At 38.2% G+C, this 27155-nt stretch overlaps 1 protein-coding gene across 2 annotated transcripts in view; it reads right to left on the bottom strand.

Annotated features, from left to right (window-relative positions):
* DERA (deoxyribose-phosphate aldolase) overlaps nucleotides 1–27155 on the bottom strand; it is a 101267-nt gene that overhangs the window by 21524 nt on the left and 52588 nt on the right. The window contains exon 6 of one of the 2 annotated variants that reach the window (XM_045554259.1): nucleotides 24005–24133. The exons of the other annotated variant lie outside the window; for it this stretch is intronic. Coding sequence (XP_045410215.1) covers nucleotides 24005–24133 — 129 coding nt within the window. The remainder of the gene's footprint in view (nucleotides 1–24004; nucleotides 24134–27155) is intronic. 2 annotated transcript variants of the gene reach the window in all.

Here is a 27155-nt window from a genome sequence, read left to right on the forward strand (position 1 = left end):
GGAGGAGGAGTAGAACAGGTCTCTGAGAACTACTAGGTGCTCAGCTTTACCTAAACACCTTACATATCTACTCTCATTTAATCCTCACAATACCTTAAAAGGCAGGTGCTCTTATTATCTCCATTCACCAATGAAGAAACCAGGGTTTAGAAGGACTGAAAAATGCATCTAACGTGACAGCTTATAAGTGTCATGAATGGAATTTGGATCCACGTTTTTCTAACTCAAAGCCCAGGCATTTAACCACTACACACTTTTGCCTCCTAAACCAGACTAGTTATTGTTCTGTAGAAACACCCTCTTACCTTACCAACTTTGTAGTACTCTGCATCCTTTCTCTCTCTTTCAAAATCCTACTTAGCCCAGTTCAACTGTTTCCTTCAATGTGAAATGGTGTGGTCATTGCTTTCTTCCTACTTTGAATACAAACATGATGACTGGAGCTGTGGCAGCCATCTCATAACCACAGGGAAATGCCAAGAGAGTAACAGAGACACCAATCCTGACACTGATGATGAACCAACAGCAGTGACTGCCCAAATCTCTAGACTTCTTGTTATATAACAACAACAAAAAAGTTAAGCCACTGTTGTCAAGTTCTGTGCTATATGCAGCCACTCTCAATCCTAACTGATGCACAGCCCCTGGACTGTTTATTTTCACTCTGCTGACCTCGAAATCCAATGATATATGACAGGGACATCAATCACACTCTGCAACCATGGCCACAAATTTACCACCCCTGCACGAGTGCACACGCGTGCATGTGCACGCACACACACTCTGCTCTGCCTAGCTGAGACCCCTTACAACACCATCAGCTGTGCCCATCTGAGTCCCTAACTCCCCACTCCATTTACACTGGGAAATCTGACAGAAGGAGTCAAAGTCCAGCTGAATAAAACATGAAAGGAAAAGTAGCAGGTGAAAAAGGATTTGAGAAAACTGTTAAGAATTATTAGGAAAAGCTAAAAGTAAGAAGCCACAGTGTGGTAGGATTTTTGTTGGAGAAGCAACCATCTAAAGACTAAAGAATGAAGCGTCTACACACCAGTCTGTCTGAACATGTTACTGAAGAAACAGGGAGAAAGGAACTTCGTTATCAATGAACAGAGAATATAAGCAGCTCTAGCAATAGAAGAAAATGGAGGAAGAAATTAAGATACACATCTTAAGAAGCTAATTGGAGAAGCTACTGGGCCTGAATGAGCTGAGAAATTTTTCTATGCGCCTGCCCCTCACTCCCCTCCACAGTGAGCTCTGTTTGAGTGAACATTCTTTGAGGGCCATGCCTGCCCCACTCCCCACCATTATTTTGGTCACATAGCTAGCACAGTGCCCTGTGGATAGTATAAACTTAACAAATACTTACAAAATCCAAATGAATCCTGTATTAGGCAAACTTTAACAACAAATAATGTCTACAATGAACATAACAAAATTCTTTGATGATTCTACAGTCACAGTTGCCTACTTGTAATAAACAAATGGGTTTATTTAATTATTTTCTCTAATAAACACTTATCCAGCACTCACCATGTGTCAGGCACTGTTCTAAGAGCTTATATAATAAATAACCTGACAAACCTTAAAAAATAAAGCGGTTATATGACACTTCAGGCTCCTACTAAAGCCATCTTGCTGAGAAAGCCTGGGAGTAACATGGGGCAAAGACGGATTTTCAAGGCTAACGTAGTCAAGAAGGAATTTTCAGAAATTTCCCAGCTCTTAGGACCTGTCCTTGACCTATTCTGTCCCACCAGAGATATCTGTCCTAGGCTGTGTGCCCAGCAAGGATAAAAGCCGCTGTCCCTGGCTGGACACTGCTCCATTCTGGAAGAGGCAGACATCTGTGCTGAGGGACGGTCCAAAGTGCCACAGCGGAGGGGGGTAGCGAGGAGGTATGATCAGGAGGCCGTGACAGGTTCAGCATCCACGTGGGGTGCGACGTGTGGAAGTGAATGAGGTTTCTGTCTCCAGATGGCAGGGGCAGAGGAGCCGTGTGTGGACAGAGGGCAGTTTAGTCCCAGCACATGCTAAATGAGGCTGTTCAGAAACTGACTAGTAACGCTTGGGCTTTGTTTCCTGATTTTAGTCCTAGTTTCAGTCAGTTTAACTGAACAAATGCGTATTAAATGTTTTCTGCTGTCTTCTTTTTCAGCTATTTATTTAGTCAGAGCACTAACACATAATATCTCAACTGGTAATACAGTTTCGGCTTAAAGAGACATTTTCTCTTTTCCTGAAGGGTTTCTGATCTGGGCTGGACAAATGTCCTGACTTCTCTTCACTGTGGGGAAGAGGGAACAGGGTGAGGAAGGGATTGTAACCTATGGTCTCAACTCAATGGATTTTTTTTTTTAATTGAATATTTTCACCAAGTCTACATTTAGTTCTCTTCATGTATCTACTAGTTTTCCATAAGTAATCTTCCACATTTGCTGAACAGGCTCCTTCCTTCAAATAGCCCTAAATGTTAACAGGCTTAAACTAAACCATCAGGATCCAACAGTGGAATTTCAGACGTTAGCCACAGGAATGGGGAGGAGGTGGTGTTGAAAGAGATTGCAAGGGAGGTTTTCTAAAATCGGACCACTTACACTTGAATGCTGATGCTCCTACAGTTATGTGTTCATTGTAATCTTGTCTGCTTAAAAATTTATGCTCCCACAGAGCATAATCTATGTCTACAGACGTGACGGAACCTAATAAGTATTCACTTGCTCTGTTCTTTGGTTCAATATGAATAATGATACATGGGAAAAACTTTGCCATACTTGAAATAAGTTTGGTGTGATGGACTTAAACAAAAATACACAAGTTTTTGTAAACTTTCAGGGTCATTTCTAAATGCATGTGCACTGTGAATGGCTTACAGGATATATTTCACGCAGTATCCCCCAAAGTTTTATGAACATAAGACTCCTTTGTCAGGGTTTTTGCTGAAATACTGATTAACAGAGCACAGCTCAGAAATCACAGTTTTAGAACACGCTACCTTGTCTTCATTGATTTGGTTGAAGGCAAGCTGGTCTTTAGAACAACCTTTTCAATCCTGACACTGCTTTTCTAGTATTGCAAATCATCCAAGGGCATATGCTGTCGAGTTCATTATGTTGACTAGTTTTGAAGTAGACTGCATGAAAAGAAAGAAAACTTAATCTTTTAAACTTCTAAACTGTCTTTTGGCAAAATTTAATTTGAACTCTATAGGGCATGAAACCAAATCCTCAGTTGCTCTATTTCTTCTTTATCTAGTTATTCACAGACTCTAGTTCTTAAAATAGGTTCATAAATCCCATTAAATTATCAAAAGTTTTCTCACCCCTTGCACCAAGAAACACATATACATAGATGATCTTTATAAATCAACAGTTCCTAACCTTGATTTTGGAAACTCCCAAGGCATCTCTAACTATCTTAATTTATAGTAGGATTTTAATTCTTAAAAAGTAATTTAATAAACATAATCCATCTTAGTTTTTGAAATAAGAATGTAACAAAGAACCAAAGCCCCCATTTAATAATTTGTTGTCATTCTGCAAAGGACACATCTGCAAACACCCTCTTGTTTTTAAGAAGACAGTATACAATTTCATAAGTTAAACTGATTACTCATAAAAATTTAGGTAGGTGGCTAGTCCTTTTCTTTTTTGGGAGACAGAGTCTCACTCTGTCACCCCGGTTAGAGTGCAATGGTGTCATGATAGTTCAATGCAACCTCAAACTCCTTGGCTCAAGCGATCCTTCTGCCTCAGCCTCCTCAGTAGCTGGGACTACAAGCACGTGCCACCATACCTAGCTAATTTTTCTATTTTTAGTAGACACGGGGTCTCGCTCTTGCTCAGGCTGGTCTCCAACTCCTGAGCTCAAGCGATCGTCCTGCCTCAGCCTCCCAGGAGCTAGGATTACAGGCGTGAGCCACTGTGACAGGCTATAGTCCTTCTTCTTATGTCAATACTGAGGCTCCCCTTTTCTTCACGAGCTTCAACTTTTTTCAATACATTAACAAAAATTGGGGATTGTGGCATTTAAAAGTAATCTTTTATTAAGGGTTCTGGGAAGCATGTGATTTCTAGATTTACAAATCAAAGGAAAGAAATAAGATTTGGTGGAAGAACATGGTTGTTAGGGAGTGGTTAGATTTTTTTTTTTTTTCCTGCAGCAGTTTCCTTTGCCTTATGTAGGGTCTCTAGGAGAATTAGGTGTGCTTTTAATTTTTTCTTTGTATCTATTTACATTTTGAGTAAATCTGGATTCAAATGATCTGCATATATGAAACTGCTAGTTGACTACACAGGTAAACTGAAAGATATTTTCTACCTTTAATTATTAAATTGAGCAGTTTAATATTGCAATTCTCTAACCCAGAAATGGACCGCATTCCAAAAGTTTGTATAAATAAATTCCTGGCTGGAAATCAGAAACTATTTCTCCAGATTTCATGTGGTAGTAAGTCCCAGGCCAGCCCAGAAAAGCATGTTTTACCCTTACTGAATCTAATGCATAGCCCCACCAACCCCTCCTGAACATTCTGCATAACAATGTTTTCTTAGGAAACAGAAGGCCAGGACACAGCTGACTGTCCATCTCTGCAACCCACCACACCTCTATCAGGCTAGGGGTGGGCTTGCTCTGGGCTTTAAATTACCAATGGAGTTTAAATGGGAAGAAGAGATCTCAAGATGGTGGGACAGAGAAGGGCCAGGGATCCAGGTTGGGGGAATAGGGTGGGGTGGACTTATGGAAGCTGGGAGCTTCTTGGGCACAAATAACTAGGAATACTTCTCACTCATTCATGAGCCAGTGACACTTGCTCCCTGGCACTTCCCCACCAACCACAGACTCAACCCTTACAGTCTACTTCCCTCTCCACTGCCACTTAGTGGTTGTTTTCAGCTAGCCTTCAACAGCAGAGAAATACCATCTCACAGCTGCTCTCCTACCTAAGACAAGCACTCAGCCCTTAGGCACATGAGCAAAATGAGCAAAAAGTTTCTTCCTAAACTCTAGCTTTGCTTTCCTCACTTTGAACTCATTTGTTGTGGGTTGAACTGGATTGCCCCCAAATTCATACGTTGAAGTCTGAACCTCCAGTACCTCCAAATGTGACCTTATTTGGAAACAGGGTGGTTGCAGATGTAACTATTAATAGTTAAGATGGGGTCATACTGGAGTAGAGCAGGCCCCTCGTCTGACATGACTAGTGTCCTCATAAGAAGAACACCACGTAAAGATGAAGGCAAAAGTCCAATTTGAAAAGTATGTTACCCACATATTTAATAGCTCTTGGGAAGACTAAAAGCCTGAATTTTCTTCTCTACATGTAAAGATGAAGGCAGAGATTGGAGTGATGCTTCTACCAGCCTAGAAACACCAAAGATTGCCAGTGATCCACCAGAAGCTGGGGGAGAGGCATGGAACAGATTCTTCTTCACAGCCCTCAGAAGGAAGTAACCTGCCAACATGTGGACCCCAGACTCCCAGCTTCCAGAACTCTGGGACAATAAATTTCTGTTGTTTAAGCCACCCAGCAGTAATAACGGGTAGAGGATTAGACGTGGGTCTTGAATAGTTTAAAGACTGAGGTTAGGTCACTTATGTTTCAGAACAAATCCAAAGTCAACTCTCCAGGGCATTTCAGCCCAGAGCTGGGAAGGTGGGGGCTGATAAGGAGATAAGAGGAGGAAGGAGGGCGTGAGCAAGAAACTGGCACCGGGACTGGGAGAGCAACTTTGTAGAGGACGAGAAAAATGGCACCACTGCCCTGTCCAAGACAAAGTGGTAGTTCAGGAAAGCGGAAGGGAAGAGTCACAGTAGCAACTAGCTAAGGAAATAACAGAAGGAGACGTACAGCATGGTGACCATAGTTGGTGATACTTTACTCGGAATCTGCTGAAAGTAGATCTTAAATGCTCTTACCACACACACACACACATATACACACACACACACACACACACAAACCCAAATTTAACTATGTGGGGAGATAGATATGTTGATTAGTTTGACTGTAGTAATCATCCCACAATGTATATCAATGGCTCACATCCGCCATCCTAGTACTTTGGGAGGCTGAGGTGAGAGGATCTCCTGAGGCAAGGAGTTCAAGACCAGCCTGGACAACATACAAAAAATTAAAATTAAGAATATTTTTAAAAATTAGCTGGCATGGTGGTGCCAGCTACTAAGGAAGCTGAGGCAGGAGGATCGCTTGAGCCCAGGAGTTTGCGGCTGCAGTGACCTATGATGACCTCTCTGCAATCTAGCCCAGGCAACACAGTGAGATCCTGTCTCAAAAAAAAACAAAAACCCACAATAAAAAAAAAAAAAAACACGTTGTAAACCTTAAATATATATAGTTCTTATAAATAAAAATTAAAATTAAAAAAATAAAGCAGGAAAGAAAGAGGAGAATCCCACAGGGCAGTTCTGAGGAGCAGGGGCATTCTGAGTTCTCTGACAAAATTCTTGTCAGTTCCAGGTCACATATAAGAGCCACATCTAACTCAAGGTTATATACATTGGTCCTACCTGGTATTTCTTTCTGTATCTGTAATTTCTCTAGCAAACAATTCAGAGTTGAAGAATAGCCTTGCTGTTACAAAGTGCCTGGTAACTATTATCCTAATTTTATTTCATTGGACCTTATTTGGGGCACTAAGGAAAGCAGAGTCTGAAAAGTCCACACTGAGGTTTCCTTTCTAAGCTCCCAAGGCACCTGAACTCCCAATAGAGTCTCTCCCCCTCCAGTGTGGCAGCCACTTCTGACTCCGGGGAGTGGGAGACAGAGCGTTCAGCTTTGATATTCTCCTAACTCATTACCTCACCCTCTTCAGAAAAATTTTCCTCTAATGCCATTTACTCTGTTCTTGTCCTTCCTCAGCTGCAATTTCCCTCACACTACAAATGCTGTTACTACCATCTAATAGGCATAAATTCAGGCAGATCTTCCAGAAATTGATAGGGTCCAGTAATCCCAGATAGGTCTGGAGTTACTGAAACATTGAACACCTTGAAGAGCAACAAACACTTCACAACTATGGCTTCACAAAAGTCTGTGTTTCTCTCTGTTACTGAGCATGAATCTCTTTCTGCTCTCTGTGTAAGCAACTCTTTTTCTCTGAGTCAAATGCCTTGAATGGGCCGGCGCAGTGGCTCACGCCTGTAATCCTAGCACTCTGGGAGGCCGAGGCAGGAGGATTGCTCGAGGTCAGGAGTTCGAGACCAGCCTGAGCAAGAGCAAGACCCCGTCTCTACTAAAAAAAAATAGAAAGAAATTAGCTGGCTAACTAAAAATATATATAGAAAAAATTAGCCGGGCATGGTGGCACATGCCTGTAGTCCCAGCTACTCAGGAGGCTGAGGCAGGAGGATCGCTTGAACCCAGGAGTTTGAGGTTGCTGTGAGCTAGGCTGACGCCACGGCACTCACTCTAGCCAGGCAACAGAGTGAGACTGTCTCAAAAAAAAAAAATTAAAAAAAAAAATGCCTTGAATAAAACACTGAACTTTTCTACTCAAGCCCTGAAGGAACAACCAAAGAAAACAGTTAGTGGAAAAGGGTGAGTTTAACTGAAAAGTATATTCAATTATAAAGAAGTACCTGATCACCTCATGGGAGTCTGAATTTTAAAAAGCAAAGCAGGAAGAAATAGTATCAGCTCTGCCTCTTACAGACGGAAAATGAAAATGAGATGTACTTCAAAAATAATTTCAGCAGAAAAATATATTTAATAACCACTCAATTTAGAAAATACCAACTATAATGAAAATGTCTCAGAGCAGTTTTAAGGATTTCTATTTTATATTTTTGAAAGGCATTATAACATTGCAGACTGTAAAATAAGAACAGTTAAAAGAAACAGAAGAAAATCTGCTTTTTAATTGTCTCAGTTATCTCATCTACAATCCTAGTAAAAACCGCAAAGACAGATGCAACTATAGGTGTCATTATAAACTCTGAGGTAACACATACATGCTTTTTCTTTTTATTAAAAAATAAACAGGGATATTTTAATTATTCACTAGAATGTTAATATCAAGCCAGTGTGATAGCAGCCAGCATTCTACAAACAGCCTTGTGCTGGCTTTGTGTGATGCGGATGATCTAAACTCTTTCCAATTTCTTTGACTATTCAGTGCCTCCTCTGTTGCCCCTGCCCAATTTAGCAGCTTTTTAACACAGGAACCTTGCTTTCGATGCCCCAGTTGGTGATAAATTTTTTACAAAAAGCATACCATAACACTCATTCTTGGGTCACTAGCAAAGCAACATCCTGACGATTCAAGGAAAAGCCTGAATTTCCTTCTCCTCCGGGAGCACCGAAACAACTGGATTTAGTTCTCCATTTTGATTTACCTGCTTTGTCTTGCTAATGTTTTCTAAACAGAAAAATAGCCTCTCTTTCTTTTACCTTCAATAGACTTAATCAGATTCCTTAAAAAGCATCAGATTTTTTTTGCCTGTTACAAGAACAGAAAAGTAGAGGAAAAGCGGTGAAACTATGCTACCTTCTGCATGAAGCCAATAGCAGAATGAACAGGTAGAGCACTTACAAAGGTTAGCAGAGGCTCTGGTTCCCGCCCTGGGAAAAAGCCTTGCTTCTCTTCAATTCCCTGCTCTAACAAATGGCACCATTAGGAGTTGGGTCTACCCTCTCCCTCCCGTTTGGCATGCAGTCATTGACCAAGTGCTAGCATTTTGCCCCCTTACTGTGTCCCCCAGCCCTCTACCCCTCTCCATCCCCTCTGCCTGGCCTCCCCTGAGCACCTCCTCATGGTCATCGATATAGTTACCACAGCCTAAACACACTGCCCAAAGTGTATGTGCCTAAAATGAAAATTTGATCATTGCTCTACTACTACAAAGGGTCTGGAGTAAGGGTGTTGTGATGATCCTTGTCCCCAGGGTCTGACACATAGTGGACCTTCCCCATAAATCCTGGTGGCTGAATGAATGAATAGGTGAATGAATTACTCAAATGCTCATTCCTCAGGCTAAAAACTTTCAATACCCCCAAACAGGAAACCCACATTCCTTATCATGGCATGAAGCTTCGAGCTACTTACCAGCTTCATCCACCACCTCTCCTGCCACTTCTCCATTTACTCGACCCCAACCAGACCAGCTTCCTCACCATGACATGTTGGTTCATGTCTCCGTATAAAAGAGCCAGCGATTCTGTGCCTGAGATCCCTTCCTCTGCATCTGCACCTAAGACTCCTACACAAATGCCACTTGCTTTGTGGATTCCTCTGTGACTCCTCCAGAGAGGGTTGGCAATGTTCCTTTAGTACATGGAAAAAGTGGCCCATGGCTCCTGTTTTCTTAACAAGGCAAATTAGAAACTGTTTTTCACTTCCAGAGATAATGTCTTTTTTTAAAGGCCAGGAGCTATGTCATACTTTTTGTTCTCCATTCTCTCTTCTAATCCTTCTCCAATGCCTAGAATAGTGTCTGAAAAATATTATGTCTTCATTAAATACTGGCTGAATTAGCCCATTCAAGGGGCAGAAATATCCCCAGGCACTTAGATGGCAGAGAACCCTGGCCCCTCTCTCTTCACTAGACTCCTCCCCTCTCCCCAATTCCTGTCTTCACTCCAGCTCCTGCCACCCTCAATCCCTCATTTCCTTCCACTCCCTGGCATAATTCAAAATTAGGGAACTCCCTATTCAAATCCTAACTCTTAATAGGTTAAAGATTAAAGATGAACGGAGGAGAAACCTCAATATAACTATCTAAACAGTAGAACGATAAAAAATGTTCTTAGAGACCTAAATTAAAAATAAATTTATGTCCTTACAAAAACATGTATGTCCTTATATGTGTTGATTAGGGCTATAGAACTATTGATGCTAAATTTCAGTCATTCTGGGCGCTAAACTCCGGGCTGGCCTAGAGACGAAACAACCGTGGACAATCTTGTTTCTCTGGGAATATAGGTTCAATGTTCCAAATAAGCACTTTGTAAAGTAAATAACTAATAAAACAATTGGTTTGTTAATTGTGGACTGTCTATGCTAAAGGTCTCCTCTCTTCTGAATTTGAAATTCTTTCTCTAAATAATTTCTAAACTACAAGTGTCAGTAGAAAGACTGGTTTCCTGTCTTAATATCTGGAAGCCTAGATTCTGGGTCAGAGGTTCTCATTCCTGCCCACACAGTAGAAGCAGCTGGGGAAGTTTTAAAAAATACTTTTAAAAAGTACTGACTCCCTTATTCTATTCAAGACCAATTCAAATTAGAATCTCTGGTGGTAGCATCTTCTCAACAGTTTGTTAAAGAAGCTCTTCAGGAAACTCTAATAATGTGTGGCCCAAACTGAGAGCCTTTGTTCTAGGCTGTATTTTGACTTTAGTTATTTGTCCTTGGGCAAATTCCTTGTGAATTTGATCTTTCTGAATCTTTCAGTTTTGTCACCTATAAAAGGAAAGATTTGAGGTTAATGCAGCTTCTTTGCACTTTATTATACTTACAGTTTTCTAAGCATTTATAACTTCTGTGACTTAACTTTTGAATGTTTATTTGCTCTGTTTCTCTTGGCTTATCTGACAATGTACTAATAATGGGGAAATCTGTAAAGCCCTTTCAGTGATTTAGACAAAAAGAGCTGCAGGCAGAAGTCCAATTTGAAAAGTACGTTTCCCACATACTTAGCTAGCTCCTGGGAAGACTAAAAGTTATATATATAATCACTGAATTTTACAGGTTTTTTACAGCCATGTTAAAATTTAAAAAAAGAGGAAAAGTTCCAGCTGTATTTCCCTCCCTCAGATATGTGGTTTCCTCATTCTAAAATGACTTTTTTGCATATGCTTCCATTAAAGTCATGGCTGCAGAATAAGCTGATGATTCCAATAACGCCCCCTCACTCAAGTCTTTTTACTGAATCGCTTGCCGAGCAATTGAACACACAGGGCCCCTAATTTCTTTATTCTAGTGATGGCAATATAACCTTAGTCTCGCTTTAACCAATTTTTCCCTCAGTCATCACCTCTTTCTGAATTAAAAAAAATGTTTTTTCATTTATTTGGTTTATAAGGTAAACCTAGAAACCAGCAAATATATATATATATATGTATATATTTTTTTTTTTTAGAAAAGGCAAATAAAGAAATATTCACCCATGCAGAAGAAAAGAGAACCCAGGAGAATAACTTGCTCCATTTTATAACATTATGGTACATTGTGTAGTCTTGTGTCAGTATTTATTATCAGTCATTTAGTTTATGATAGAGAATAACTTTTGATTACTGATGCTTGTAGTATTACTCACTCTGTCTCGGACTGTTTGAAGATCTGTATTTTTATTACAAAGTCCAATAAAAATAAAGTGAAAAACCCATAGGTCCCCAAACTGATTCCTGGCTTGTGCTGTATGTCACTCTTTTCCAATCTAAAAAGTATTTCCTTCTACCGTTAGTCTCTGTCTCTTGCTCATAAGCAAATTTATCTCCTAATGCCTCATTCTTTATTTCAGCCATTAATCTCCCATTGAGAACCTTACAGAATGCTTTTTGCAGATAAAAATATTTAATATCTACTAGATTTCCCCTATCCACAAAACCATCTAACATTGCTTAGAGGGAAAAATCAATCTTTTGCACCTGAATCCAAGTTTGCTGGTTTGACTCAAAATATTTTTCTCTAACTTCTTCGGGTCTTTTTAGTAGAAAATAATAGAATCATAGAGCAAGAATCCTGTTTTTCCTTGCTATGAGTTGAATTGTGTTCCCCAAAAAGATATGTCAAAATCCCACCCCCCCAATACCTCAGCAAATGACCTTAGAAAGAGGTCACCGCAGATATAATTAGTTAGGATAAGGTCATGCTGGTAAGGTGGGCCATTACCTTACTGGTGTCCTTCTCGGAAGAGGAGGAGAGACCCAGGCAGAGACACACGGAGGGCCGTGTGGCAGTGAGACTGGAGGGACGCATCCACAAGCCAGGGAATGCCAAGTATTGCCGGCAAACACCAGAAGCCGGAGGAGGCGAGAAAGGATTCCTCCCTGCAGGCTTCAGAGGGAGCTTCCTGACACCTTGATTCTAGCCTTCTAACCTCCAGAACCATGAGAATAAATTTCGGTTGTTTTAAAAAGTACCAGCTTGTGGCATTTTGTTTCAGCAGCACTAGGAAACTAACATATTCCTCTTTTCCAATTATTTGTGTATTTTGAGCCACTGTCTATACTGGATTGTAATCTATGCTGAAGTTTCACACATACACATACAATTTTGTGTGTGTGTGTGTAAAACATTTTTCTTTTCTACGACATAGGATCACATTGCTCTGAAGCAGAAGGCACCTCTAATTGTTGTGGAGTATCACATGCCTAATATTAGCCTCATTAGGTTGTCATTTGGGCTGTGCTTAGAATAGCTCTTACCTTTAGTGTGGTGCATCCAATTTCTGGATGACTTGGACTTTGACAACATTCTTCCTTATAATAACTAGGCCAAAATCCATCTTCCCACGACTTCTAAAAGTTGGTCCCAGTCCTATTACCTTGGGCTAACAAAGAAAAATCCTTCTTTTTCAGGAAAATCCTACAAGTATTTAAACACTTTATTACAACACCAATGACTTTCCTCTTCCTGAATTAGATGTCCATTTTCTTTCCAACTAGTCTTCATGAGAAGGTTCAATGTACCTCATCCTATGCTGTGACTTCCCTCCAAATATGCTCTGATCACATTTCCATTCTCCCATGTCCTTCCATCCTACCTACTCTATTCCCTGATTCTCAGATTGCCCTCAGCTTTGACCTCTCTCCTATTCCTTCATCAGGTGGAAAAAAAGGCAGGCCCACTTTCACTGTCACTCCCTAGCTGTTCTCTCAGCACTCTAGGTTAAGGGAATCTGGAAAAAAAACAAACAAAAGAAAAACCGGAAACTTAGTACAAAACTCAAGTGGCACTTAAGTCCTGACCCTGTTACTTTCCTAAGTACATCCTTATGGGGCCATCAGCAGAGTAGGTGAACACACACACACACACACACACAAAAAAAAAAAAAAACAAAACAAAACAAAAAAACAACAAAAAAAAATAATACAAAAAAACGGTGGAAGCTGCCTAAGAAGAGACACTTCAGCTCTGGGCACCCTGCCTTTTCCTTTCAACAAGGATTCACTATGGGCCTCTCACAGGTGGGGCTCTGGCCTTGCTTTCATTTTTTCTCTTTCATGTTGACTCCACATCCACCACCCTCTACACCTTTTCTGCAAACACTCTGCCTCTCTATTGTCTTCCTTCTTTTGTCCTCAATAGTACAGTGCAACATAAAATCTCATTAAGGGACTCTAGAAACACATCTCAGCCTCCAAAGGTTAAACATAGCTTATGTATATCATCTAATACTGCAGTCTCCAACCGAATCCATGGCCTGTTAGGAACTGGGCCACACAGCAGGAGGGGGGCGGCAGGCAAGTGAATGAAGCTTCATCTGTATTTACAGCCACTCCCCAGTGTTCTCATCACGGCCTAAGCTCCGCCTCCTGTCAGATCATGGGGGCATTAGATTCTCATAGGAGCGCAAACCCTACTGTAAACTGTGCATGCGAGGGATCTAGGTTGCATGCTCCCTATGAGAATCTAATGCCTGGTGATCTAAGGTGGAGCTGAAGCGGTGACACTAGCGCTGGGGAGCAGCTGCAAATACAGATTATCATTAGAGGAGAGGTTTGACTGCACAGTAAATGTGATGTGCTTGAATCATCCCAAAACCATCTCTCCCACCATGCTCTCCCTGTTCTGTGGAAAAAATTGTCTTCCATGAAACCAGTCCCTGGTACCAAAAAGACTGGGGACTGTTGATCTAATACACATACACAGATCAATCACAGAGTGGAGAGCAGGATTATGCAATAATAAAACCATGGAATTTGGAGTCAAGCGTCCTTCAGAATTCTGCCACTTACTTGAAGTGTGGCCTTGGTCTAGTTGCTTAACTTCCGAGCTTGAGGTTTTCATTTACTAAAAGACAATAATAAGATACTTCTCTTATCTCCCTCTTGGGATTATTGCAAAAAGAATTTGTAAATTACCAATTTCAGAATTCAATAAATATTTATAACAAGTATCTACCTGGTACAATATACAGAGAGATCTATTCAAAGATTTCAATTTCCCAGCATTTTAAGAGTTCACTAATAGATCAGTAACTACTTGGCACAGATATTACAAAATAAATAACGAAAAGTGAAAATATTAGGAATCACAGACAAAGGAATAACAGAATCTCAGATACATGAAAAAGTATCTGCAGGTCTAGCCTCTATGTCATGTATCAGAATTTCACTTAGGAAAGAAAAGCAAACCCCTTAATGTTAAATGGGAAAATACAGCTTTATTAAAAAATTAATTTCTATATACATTATTTACAAATATATCCACATATAGCCCCTACACATACACACCTGATACCTGAATCTATCAATAAACATTTCCTAGGCACTTACTATGCACTAGTCTTTACATCCATAAATTTTTCTATGCAAGTTAAGTCTGGAGGACGCAGTTATGTGATTTTGGAATAAATTGGGTTACATTTTTGACAATTTCATATACTAAAATTTTACACAGACTAGTACACACCACATAAAAAACTAAGCTTATAAGCTTTTTCTTTTCTTTTTCCCCAAAGCCCAGCCATAAAGCAGCAAAGGAAACATTTTATGTTTAAGTGTGTGTCATATACTTAACCTGTTCCTTAAAAGGCTATGTATATACCAGAATATACCATCAGTAGTTTCTGCACTGCCTGGAAGCCAGAAAACATGATAACTTCTTTCCTTGGCAGAGCTCTTTGTTTTCCACTCAATAAAGGATGCTGGGGTGGGGAGGGGGTGGATGGGGGTAAATTTTCTGAAATTTTTACTTGGGGACCTGAATTTAAATTCACTCCATGGATGAGATAGCAAGTTAATTAGTTTTCACCCTATAAGTGGTTTAATTTCTACGGCTAGTTTAAGGAACTGTAAATAAATTTAGACTTTAAATCCTTTAAGTCTTAACCCAACCCAAATCTATAGCCTCATGCTTTCCCCAGTGATCAACCTTTAGCTGCAGCATACCTTCTCATAAATTAAATGCTTTTCCTATGAAAGACAAGATCTTATTTAAGAAACAGAAAAAAACAAGCTGGAACACCACAGGAGTCTAGTTGTGCCATCTGGATCAATACTCCTTGAGTATACAAAGATTTGCAGCCTCAGATGAAGGACTCAGTATGACTTGCGACAATCTTCAGAAAAACAAATCTATATTGTCATTTATTCTATTATTTGATGCATATTCAAATTTTCAAAAACATTTTTTTAAAAAGAATCTTAGATGTTAATTTGCTATTAACCACCGCATTTTTTTAGTGTTTTGGTTTCCTTCAGTCATAGCAAGTTTCCCGCTGTTTTTCTCTCTTTATCTTTTAATGGCTTCCTCTATATTTTCTCTTATTTCTCTGGTTCATCTCATTGTTTCCATATTACTTTGATCTTATTGGACTGAATTTCGAATGTTCCCTCCCCTGGTCCCTACCTTTTTCATTTTTGATTTCCTGTATATTGCAACATTCCAGCCAAGTTCAAAACTCATTTTGCATTCCTTCAAGCTCTGCTTTCCTCAAGCCCCATATTTTTGTGTTAGTACACTTCCCACAGATCTTCATCAGCAATTCAAACCTGATGACATTATGATTGCATCTTTAGTGCTTTTCTACTCCAACCTTATTTATCATGCCTGCATTATTTCCACAGATAAGGTCTAGAATAACTTCAGAGCGGAGCTTGTTAGCTGCTGTGTGTGCGCGAACAGTCCACCGCTACTGAAAGATAAAGCCAGTTTTCTACGTCCTGCCATTATTCTTAATGCGTGTGTTAGCAGGGCTGAAATCCCTGAGCAGTAGATTGACCTGCTTTAGGCTTCTCTTTTCTCTAAGCGTGATTCCCTATCTTACTTCCTATCACCTTGTTCTTGGTTTGTTTGAGGAAAAAATTTATGGCTCTCGTTTTTTTCTTCCCTGATTATATTCCCTTCACATTGTTTACTCCTACTTTACCTCCTCCTTTATTCATACTTCTCTCACCATATTTCCACTAAAGTAAACAGAAGATCCAATTTTCTTTGACCAAAAAACCAAAGCAAAAAGTTCTCCCTGGTCCTTCCTTGTCTCTATTCACCTCCAAATTCTTATAAACCAAATTCTTATAAAATATTCTTGCATCACCTAAGAACAATCTTGGGAATATAATCTCCTTGTCAAGGGTATACATTATCTATCTTTTGGTTCAATTAGAATAAAAGTTTGTTCTCAAAAATAGTATGTTCAAACTCTATAAGGTTGTGGCACATCTGGAAAGATGCATCTAGATTTTCAAAGTTCACTTTGCCTCTTTTCACTTTTCCTTATCTTTTTTTTTCTCTCTTTTGTTCATTCATTCGTATATTTGGAAATATTTTCTTAGGCTCTACTAGATGCCATGCGTAATAGTAATCACAGAGGAATGAAGATAAGAAAGATGTAGTCCTTGATCTCAGGAAAGCTCATAGTTTTCCAAAAAAAAAAAAAAAAAAAAACAATTGAACAGGGAAAACAATGATGATACTATATAACAAATGCTACTGGTATTTACAACTGTCCAAGCAGCACAACAGTCTGATCAATTAGTTAATTAATCCTGCCCCTAGATGATCAATGGGAAGTTTGACAGAGAATGGAAATTTTATTTAAATCTTTAAAAATGACTAAGGGGAGAGGGGAAAGCTATCACAGACAAGAAATGATATAATATAACAAAGACAGAATTACCTGGAATATTTCCAAATATCAGCAATGACCATACAGAACAGGAGCAAAAAGATCCTTTTGACTGACAGTCTAATTTTATCATGTAAGAGTACCTACCTCATAGGGTTGTTGTAAAGATTAAATATAAATATGCATAAAGCCCTTAAAACAGTACCTGGCACATAGTAAATGCTCAAGAAATTGTAACTATTATTGGTATTATGTTATAGATTATATCATATATTTTTCATATATTCAAAATGGTTTCATTTTTTGTGTGTGTGGTTCCTGGCTTGGTTCTGGATAACTGTGGCTGCTGAGTAAATCCTCTCTAATTAAACTGTGGCTGCTACAACTTCCAGAATAAAAATATTAGGAGAAATGACAAATAAACATGGCTGAGAAGTGTACCATAAAAATACAATTAACTGGACCACATCTAATTGTGATTCTCAGACTCTTTTTATACCCTTCTTTTTGAAGATAGAGGCAAAAGTTAGGAAAACAAGTTTATATGTAAGATTCACTGAATAATTCTACTGATATAGTAAGCTTTGGGATCAGTACAGAAAGAAATACAGCTCAGTATCATGTATTTCCTCCTATAGCTACAACAAATGGTTTTACAAAGTTATGTTCTAACTAATGCCTTGTAAGAAGATAGAAAAAAAGATTCAATTATGTTTCCTTTATTACTGAGGTAGGATAGGGTAGGAAAGTATACTGATACTTTTTAATAACTTGCAAAGTACTTAATTTATGGTTTATAATGCATTTATATATCTCACTTCATTTGAACTGATAATCAAATTAATTTTTTTGCTCAAGGTTACGGAATATGCAAGACAGAACAAGAATTCTGGTCTGCTCACTCCTACTGACTGTGTTCCTTTCCCTAAAAACATTTTGAAAGATTTCTAAACAATATTAAACCAAAAGTAGACTACTAATCATTTAATTGGCCAAAAATGTAAATACCTTGGATAATTGACTTTTCACTTACAATGATGTATAATGTCAGACTAACATAGATATCTCTACCTACTCTCTCTTCAAAGAATTATTTTTGCCATAATCTAAATGGCTATCAAAATTATAAAATACCTTATTACGAATGTAAATGATAATCCCCTTTCCTTTGAGATTTTTTATTCTAAATTAGTGGGAAAACAAAAGCAGTGAAGAATTCCAGACATAACACAATAAATGTTACCAGACATTACTTCTTACCATAAATAACTACAAAACTCAACAAAATATTTTTAGGCACTGGAACATTGTCAGCTCAAGATACATCTCCCTGAGTTGATCTAGGTACACAAATTAGCAGACAAAGACATTAAATCAGCTATTATAAATATATTCAGGGCCAGGCGTGGTGGCTCACACCTTTAGTCCTCTGGGAGGCTGAGGTGGAAGGATGGCTTGAGGTCAGGAGTTCAGGACCAGCCTGAGCAAGAGAAAGATCCCATCTCTACTAAAAACAGGAAAAAAAAATCAGCTGGTTGTCATGGTGTGGGCCTGTAGTCCCAGCTACTGTGGAGGCTGAGGCAGAAGAAGCCTTGAGCCTAGGAGTTTGAGGTTGCTGTGAGCTAAGCTGACACCATGGCACTCTAGCCGAGGTGACAGAGAGAGACTCCATCTCAAAAAAAAAAAAAAGAAAATCTTCAAGTTCTTAAAGGAAAATAGGAACTCAATGAGTAAAAAATTAGGGACTCCCAATAGAGAAATAAAAATTATAAAAGAGAAGTAGAAATTTTAAAAGTAAAAATTTACAGTAGCATAAATTTCACTGTATGGGCTTAAAAGCAAATTTGAGCTAGAAAATAAGGGTCAAAGAATTTGAAGAAAGATCCAGGCAAATTAACCAATCAAGAGAACAGAGGAGGGAAAAAGATTAAAAATAAAATAAACAGGACCTCAGTAACCTATAGGATAATGTCAAGTAGTCTAACACTCACATAACTGGGGTCTTAGAAGGAAAGACAGATAGAATGGGGTAGAAAATACATTGAAAAGATAGTTCTGAAAATGTCCTAAATTGGTAGAAAACAGAACCGACAGATGTAAGATGCTCAGCAAATTCTAAGCAGGATAAATACAAAGAAAACCATACGTAGGCACGTCATGGTCAAATTAGTGAAAAAAACGATAAAAAGAAAATATCGATTGATCATAGCCAGAGTTAGATGAGACATTACATACAGAGAAATAGAAGAAATGGAATTCCAAGAAATAGAATGACATATATAAAGGCTAAAATAAGAATAATACTGTCAACCAAGAACTCTATATTCAGCAAACTGCCCTTCAAATATGGGGGGTCAAATAAAGACATTTTCACATGAAGAAAACCAGAGAGAATTCGTCACCAACAGACTTGCACTGCAAAAAATTTCCATGGAAGTTTCCAGGCCGAATTATACAAGATGGAAACTCAGATATACAGAAAGGAATAAAGATGGAAATATTTATGAGAAAATATAAAATACTATCTTATCCTAGTTTTTCCTTCTTTTATATTTCCTTAAAAGACAAATGACTGTTAAAACAAAAATTGTATCATTATAATATGGGGTTTATAATATTACATCATTATAATATGGGGTTTATAATATGTAAAGAAGGACATTAAAATAATTCAAAGGACTAATGAGGGTATAGATAAAATTATTGTAACGTTCTTATATTTTTGACATATGAAATGTAAAGTGAAACAACATTAATTCTAAGTAGACTGTGATAAATTAAGGATGGATATTATAATTGTTAAAGTAACCACTTAAACATTTAGATAAACCACAAAGAAATTTAGATAAAAAGCCAATAGAAGAAATAAAATGAAGTGCTGTAAAAAAGCTGATGACCAAAAAAGTGGCAAGAAAAGAGAAACAAAAAATAGATTGGAACAAAATTTTACAAGGAAAAAAACTGCAAGATGACCGACTTAACTCCTACCATATCAATAATTATATGAAATGTAAATGAACAAAACACTAATTAAAAAGCAGAGATTGTCACAATGAATTAAAAAAACAAATACCTATAAAAGATACACTTTAAATACCACAGATGAATTGAAAATAAAAAGATATAACATGTAAATGGTAAACACAAGAAAGCTAGTGTGGCTAGTTTAATGTCAGAGAAACTGGACATTCAGACAAGGACTAGTACCAGAGATAAAGAGGGACATTTCATAATGATGAATGTGCTACATCAACAGGTGAACATAACTAAACCTAAAAGTGTGCACTTAAAGCATATACCTAAATATTACCATCAAATGAGCTATAAAACTTATTAACTTCAAAAGACAAAAGATTCTCACATTGGATATTCTATGAGCATAACAGAATTTTAAGTTACAAATCAATAACAATAAGATATTCAGAAGAGCACAGAAACATTTAGAAATTAAACATCTCATTCTAAATAACACTCTAAATAACATTCTAAATAACGAGAGAAATCACAAGGAATATGAGAAAACACCTTTCACCGAAAAATAATGAAAAAAACCAACAAAGCAAAAAGTTGGCTCTTTGAAAAAAATAAGAAAATTGGCAAACCCTAGCAAGACTCTCTTTGTCAAAGAAGCAGAAGCAGAGGAGGAGGAAAGGAGGAAGAGGAGAACAATAACAGGAAAAACAAAACAAAACAAAAGAAACAACAGAAAGAAAACAAAAGTGACCTATATAAGGAATAAAGAATGAGATATAACTACAGATCCTACAGATATCAGAATAAGAAAAACATATTATAAACAATGTTAGGCCAATAATTTCAGCAATTCAGTATACCTGTACAATGGAATACTTGTAAGCAAACGTCTCAAGATCTCACATCTGTTATCTTTAGTGAGGGCAAATAAATAAATAACAGGCACAAAAGAGTATATATTTTGTGATTAGATTATGTTCAAAACTGGCAAAGCTAATGAATGGTGACAAAATAAGATCAATGGTCACACCTGGGGCAACAGGTGAGAAGAGTGGAATTGACTGCAAAGGATATTTCGAGAATGATGGAAATGTTTTGCTTCTTGATTAGAGTAGTAGTTATAGGTCTATACAAACTGTCCAAATCATGACAGTGCACACTTAACCACCTGAATTTTACTGAATGCAAATTTACCTCAATAAAGTTGATTTTTAAAAAATGAATCAATAACAAATACCACAGAAGTAGGAAACAATGTGATTTTAGTCGGACATTTTTAAATTATTTTTATTGGTGACTACTTTGTGAGAGCTACATATAAAACTGGAATAAGAATGTAAAAAATATTTTAAAATTTAAAAAGTTCCTCAAGCATGACCATTCCCCAGACGGTGTGCAATGCACTCATCATGTAGGCATACACCCATCCCCTCCCCCCACCCCCCTCCTCAGTCTGATATCCAATTGGTACCCTTCCCCGATGTACATTTAGGTGATGATCAGGGAAACCAATTTTCTGGTGAGTACATGTGATGCTTGTTTTTCCATTCTTGGGATACTTCACTTAATATAACGGGTTCCAACTCTCTCCAGGAGAACCAAAGAGATGTCGTATCACTGTTATTTCTTATAGCTGAGTAATACTCCATGGTATACATATACCACAATTTACTAATCCATTCATGAATTGATGGGCATTTGGGTTGTTTCCACATCTTTGCAATTGTGAATTGTGCTGCTGTAAACATTCGGGTACAGGTGTCTTTGTCATAGAATGACTTCTGTTCCTTTGGGTAGATGCCCAATAATGGGTGGTGCAAAGGCAATGTATGTAACCAAAGCATTTGTACCCCCATAATATTCTAAAATAAAAAAATAATTTAAAAAGAAAAAAAGAAAAGTTCCTCAAAAAATATCTCAATTCTATTTTATACCTTCTTATAGGAAATATAAACTGTGGGCCAAGAAATACGCAAGATGCTTTCATATATTATACTTCACAAAGACTGTGTCCTTCATTTGAAATCTAGCATGGTGCCCTGGAACACAGCTGTCACTACTGAAAAAGCAATAAACCTGCAGCCACAATGATACGGGGGATTTATTAGCTTTGTGACGTTAAGTGAGTTACTTAATCTTAGGTTTCTTCAACTCCAGGACTGATGTGAAGGTTAAGGAATATTATTTAAAAATATATGGTAAAGCACACCACAAATACAGTTATATGACTCACAATAAGTGCTTAATAGATGCTGGTTAAATGAAGAAATGAAGTAGAGAGACAACAGGAATAGGAAAACAAGTAGACAGGATGAGACAGAGGGAGAGCATGTTTCCAGTTACATTTCTTTCTGTGGATAGGGGTGAGGGGTGAAGGCTGGAACAGAGGCTTCTGGAGTATGATGACCTAACGCCACGTTCCCATGATGAGTGCTCTGGATAGGATATGGATGGCTGACCTCCCAAAATGACTATACTTTGTGGCCTGGATCACAGATGGAGTAACAGATGCCACAAGATTGGCTCAGAAGTGACTGTGAGAAGTATCTCAGCCTCGTGTACACAACCAACAATGCAGCTACCATAAAGCAAGCACTACACGTGGCTGCTATTTGTTTCCAAACTTTTACTGTGTTACCCGGGCTAACAATCCCTCGTCATGGCAAGGAGCTTGAGAGGGAGGCTGCCTGTCTAGCTAAGACTCCATGGGGCTTTCCAGGTTCCTAAGGGCTGCACTGAATCTTCTGCTACAGTGGATCTTTGCAATGCCAACATCACTAATGAACAGCTGTTCAAAGTGTTCCATTCCTTTTTATCCTTTGATGTCTCAGAGATTTTGCTCTAAATGAGATGATAAGAGCAGATATTTTCTAGATACAGCCTCAATGATCAGAGCAATGGCACCATTAATACCTAGTTGGTTGATTTTCAGGAGAATTTCAAGGAATGATCTACTAGGTCTGATGGACAATTCAAAAAGTACACAAGAGTGTAAAAATCTAGAAGGCAACTACAACAAATGGCCCTGAATTAAGACCAGAGAAGCCAAGTACCCTTACCAAAAATGGGGCCCCTAGTGGGGCACCTAGAAATTCAATACTCAATCGCAGTACAAGGTGATAAACTATCTGACAGAGGTTCTAACAGAAGCTATGGGGTACACAGAGGAGATAATGAGCCACGTGCCGGGGGAGGAGGCAGTCTCAGGGGAAATATTCGTGAAAAAGATGATACCTGTGCTGAACCCAAAGATGTGAAGGAGTTATTTGGGCAAAGGGCATTCCAAGCAGGGGGCACAGACCCAAAAAGTTTGCATGGCACCATCTGCAGGGAACTGCGAGTCATTCTCATGGCTGGAGAATACGGTATGAAGAGAAAATGAGACTGCAGAGGCACAGGCAGGGTCTCAGGATGGACTTTTTTAAAAAACAAGGATTAAGGAATTTACACTTTTCCTTGAAGATGTGGGAAAGTCACTGAAGGATTTTAAGCAAGCAGAACTGCAACCAAATTAGCATCTTTAAAAGATCATTTTTGCCATGGTGTGGAGGATAGCTTGGAGGGGGACAAAAGCAGAGACAGGGAGACCAGCTGACAATGCACGTGGAGGACCATGGTCCTAACAGGAGCACTCAGGATGGAGGGAAGATGTATCGGATACAGGAAAGAGGTCTTGCGAGAATCTTGAGACTTATTCACTGACTTTTTTGTGAAAGTGACAAAAAGAAAGAATCAAACATGACTCCTAGGTTTCAAGCTTTAACGTCTGAATGGATGGATCTGCTGCTCATGGAGAAAAAGAATAAGTCAACTTACATTTGAAAATATAAAAAACAATGATACCGCATTAAGTTTTAAAAAATTAACACTAACAAAAGCAGAGGCTGCCTCACATAGTACAGGAAACACATCTCTGAGAAAAATCAAAAGTTTAAATTCACAGAAACGAATAAGTCACAGCTAAAGAAATTCCTGTCTAATATATGTTGATGAACGAATAATCAAAGAATAAAATAGAAGGCAATTCACTAACAAGAGAGCCATCTACTGCCTTATAAGAATAGTGCAGCAATGAAATGCCACAAAAATGTGGAAGAAAGCCAAGAATTTTTGACCACTTCACATTATACATGTATTCACAAAACATCTGACACCTCACACAAAAAATTCCAAGTGGTTAGCACTTTTAATAACAGCTAAATGTTTTCACTTACTTATTTTTCCTAAAAATATCAATTGAATAGAAAACATCATTTGAATATAAAACACTTACCTGCCATCATTGCTATCATACTGGCTTTATAGACATTAGTAAGAGATCCAAGTTCTCCTGTTGCTAATATGGTTTTGAGATGAGCCTCCCCACAGGCCTTGCGAAACTGACGAATCTCACCATACAGGGCTGAGAAGAAAGTGATTGAGGCGGTTACAAAGCAGGCAAGTGATAACATAACTTGGCAGCCGTTTAGAGCTGGTAGAACCCATTTCAGATTTAGGAAACATAAAACATTTGTCACTTTCTAAAAATCACCCCAATTTAATATTGCCTAGAGCATTCTGTCGCAGTTCACATCCTGTTACAAGGAATGCTTAGTTTGCTACTATGAAACCATTTCTAAGCCCTGGCCTGAGGTCCAGAGTCATGGAGCTTTTTTTAATATCATTATAATGACATGCAAATTATAAATAATTTCTACTTTTTTCATATATGGTTATATATAAGAAAAAACAAATTTACCTACCATACATACAGTGATGTACCACTTTGCAAAGCAGTGAAAAAGTCTTTTATTAATTCTTCCATTCACACATAATAAGTTCTTTTGTTGGAATATAAAGTAGACCTTTCTTGAGAGCTCTGCTAATGATAATAAAGACATAACAGCTTGCCCTATTATCTTCCAGAGTGTGTGTCTATATAGCTGACTAAAAAGCATTAAGCCTGGACAGGTAGTCTTGGATATATGTGCACAAAGCCAACTATAGAGGGGTTCCAAGACGCTGTCTTGAATCTATTAACCTCTGAACACCCAAGCCAAGACCCAAGTACTACAACTAAAAAAATCGAGGGGGGGGGGAACATTTCATATTCAAAGTAACAGGATCTTAGTAAACAAGTAAAACCAATATAATGAGTATTAAATTTTTGAAAACTTAGATGTCAATAGTCCACTGTCAATGACACCAGTGGATTCGGCTTTTACCCTGTATCAGACTGGCCGCCCCACTTCTTGATCACACTATCAGAACCAAGGCTTTTTCCTTCTTTTGTCTGTATATGTCTTTCATAGGAAGTAGTTTTATAAGCACATAAATTCAGCATCAGAGAAATTCATAGTAAAGGTTAGGATAAACATTTTTTAATGCTAAGAGGAGAGTTCTGTAATTCATAAGTTTACTAAAAGTACATAGTAAAAGTAAGTCGCAAACTCAGTCAAAACCATAACAATTGTAACAAATAAACAAAATTGCCTTCCAAAAGCCCAGAAAACCAAATTTAACTTGAATCTTGAAAGTGAAAATTGAATACAAATAAAACCAAATCTTCTATTCCAAGATGCTTGGTAAGTTTAGAGTTTGTTGCCACCCAGAGATGATACCCACAGAAGGTTCTTCAAGAAAGGATTGTCCAGTTTCACAAATCCTTAATAATGGGCAGTTTTGAGTAAGGGAAATGATCTGAGATGCCACACTGCCTACCATGCCCTGCGTATCTACCTAACCTGGGAGAAAATCCTCTTACACCTCCAATATGACAACCTGTATAAGAATATTAGAAACAGCGATAGATTATGTAGAAGTAACAATTTATATTCTTTTAATTCAGAGAAGGAATCTTCGACAATCCTTGAGTTACTGAATCTAAAAAGAGAAAACTGTTCTCCCAGAAAAAGTGACATGAAAACCTCCTGTGTCTAAAAATCTCAGAATGCTAATCCAGAGTCAACTTGAGCTTTATTAATGATTTTCTTCCACAATATGGCCATTAAAAGCAGGCCTTAAAGTCAGACAAATTTGGATTTAAAACCCAACTCCATCACTCCCGGGGACCTTAGGCAAGTTATTTCTCTGAGCCTCAGTTCTGTCTTTAAAGTGTCAATATTTATTTTACAGGGCCATTATAAGGATTAAAAGAGAAGATATATCATATATAAAGTACTTTGTACACTGCCTGACATATTGTAAGCACTCAAAAAGTTTAATCATTATTATTAAGTTCAGAATTCTAGTAAAATGAGTTTCCATTAATTGTTATGTGATAAAAGTCAAATCTTATTTCATGGCCTGAACCAACTCCTTGTGCCAAACCAAAACTTTGCTGTATGGTTTAGTGCTTACAATCAGTGAGTCATCAGATAAGCTTTGAAAATATTTTATTACAGCATTTGTTATAGTGAATTTTGACCTGTAAAACAAATTCTTAAAACACTGATTACAACCATATTTATGAACAAAACCACCATCCTTTTTCTAAAGAGTACTACCTTTTGATACCCAGTGAATTTCTTTAAGTAGAGTTAAAATTAACCAGAAAAAAAAATTACGTGTTTTATGACTCAGCCATTTATCAGCAATTTGGAAGTTAGGCTCTTTATCCATGACCCAAACAGAATGAACCAAAAGTGGCCACTTAGAGCTTAACCGGATTTAACAAATATGCAAACAGTGCCTTCTGATTCCTTAACTCCCAATTTCTAAAATCATTTTACTGACCTATTTCATCACATAATAGGATTGATTTTTCTGAGAAAAATCTTAATCTTTAAGATCCAACATTTGGAAAGTGGTCATTTCATTCTGTTACCATCCTGCCTAGAATATACCAGAACAATTAAATCAAAAAGCTTACAAAATCTAGCCTTTTTCTGAATGTGACCTGGGCTCCATCAAGTGATTGCTTCTACCCAGGCCTTTGAACCTTACAAAGTGATGCAAAGACGAAAGAACACTTAGAGATTTTCTTTATTATTGCAGCATGAACAATAGCAGCAGTTCTGAAAGTCCAGGGGCACAGTGGCAAGCCAACAGCCAACAGCACGTACCTGTGCTGGCCAGTGGCAGCAGCACCCACAATGGCCTCATGACCAAACTCTGCCTGTGGCACAATCTGGCTGTATTCTCTGTGCCTCAGTCTCTCTTGGTCCAGCTTGTTTTCCAAGCCTGGCTCTCCAGGCTTCCTACTTATTCGGTGAGCTACTTTATGTCCTCCTAATAAATCCCTCCTTCAGCTTAACTTAATCAGAATTGCTTTCATTAGTTTTCAACCCATCAACATTTACTAAGGAAGTACGGGATAGTGGACAATAGGGTGGGCTCCCCCGACCATGTGGGTTCATGCCTCAGCTTGACCACTAATTTGTTGTTTGATCTGGGCAAGTTACTTAATCTTTGTCCCAGGTTCTTCATTTATAAAATGGGAATAT

This window comes from Lemur catta, chromosome 6, assembly GCF_020740605.2.
Source record: "Lemur catta isolate mLemCat1 chromosome 6, mLemCat1.pri, whole genome shotgun sequence".
Taxonomy (NCBI): Eukaryota; Metazoa; Chordata; class Mammalia; order Primates; family Lemuridae; genus Lemur; species Lemur catta.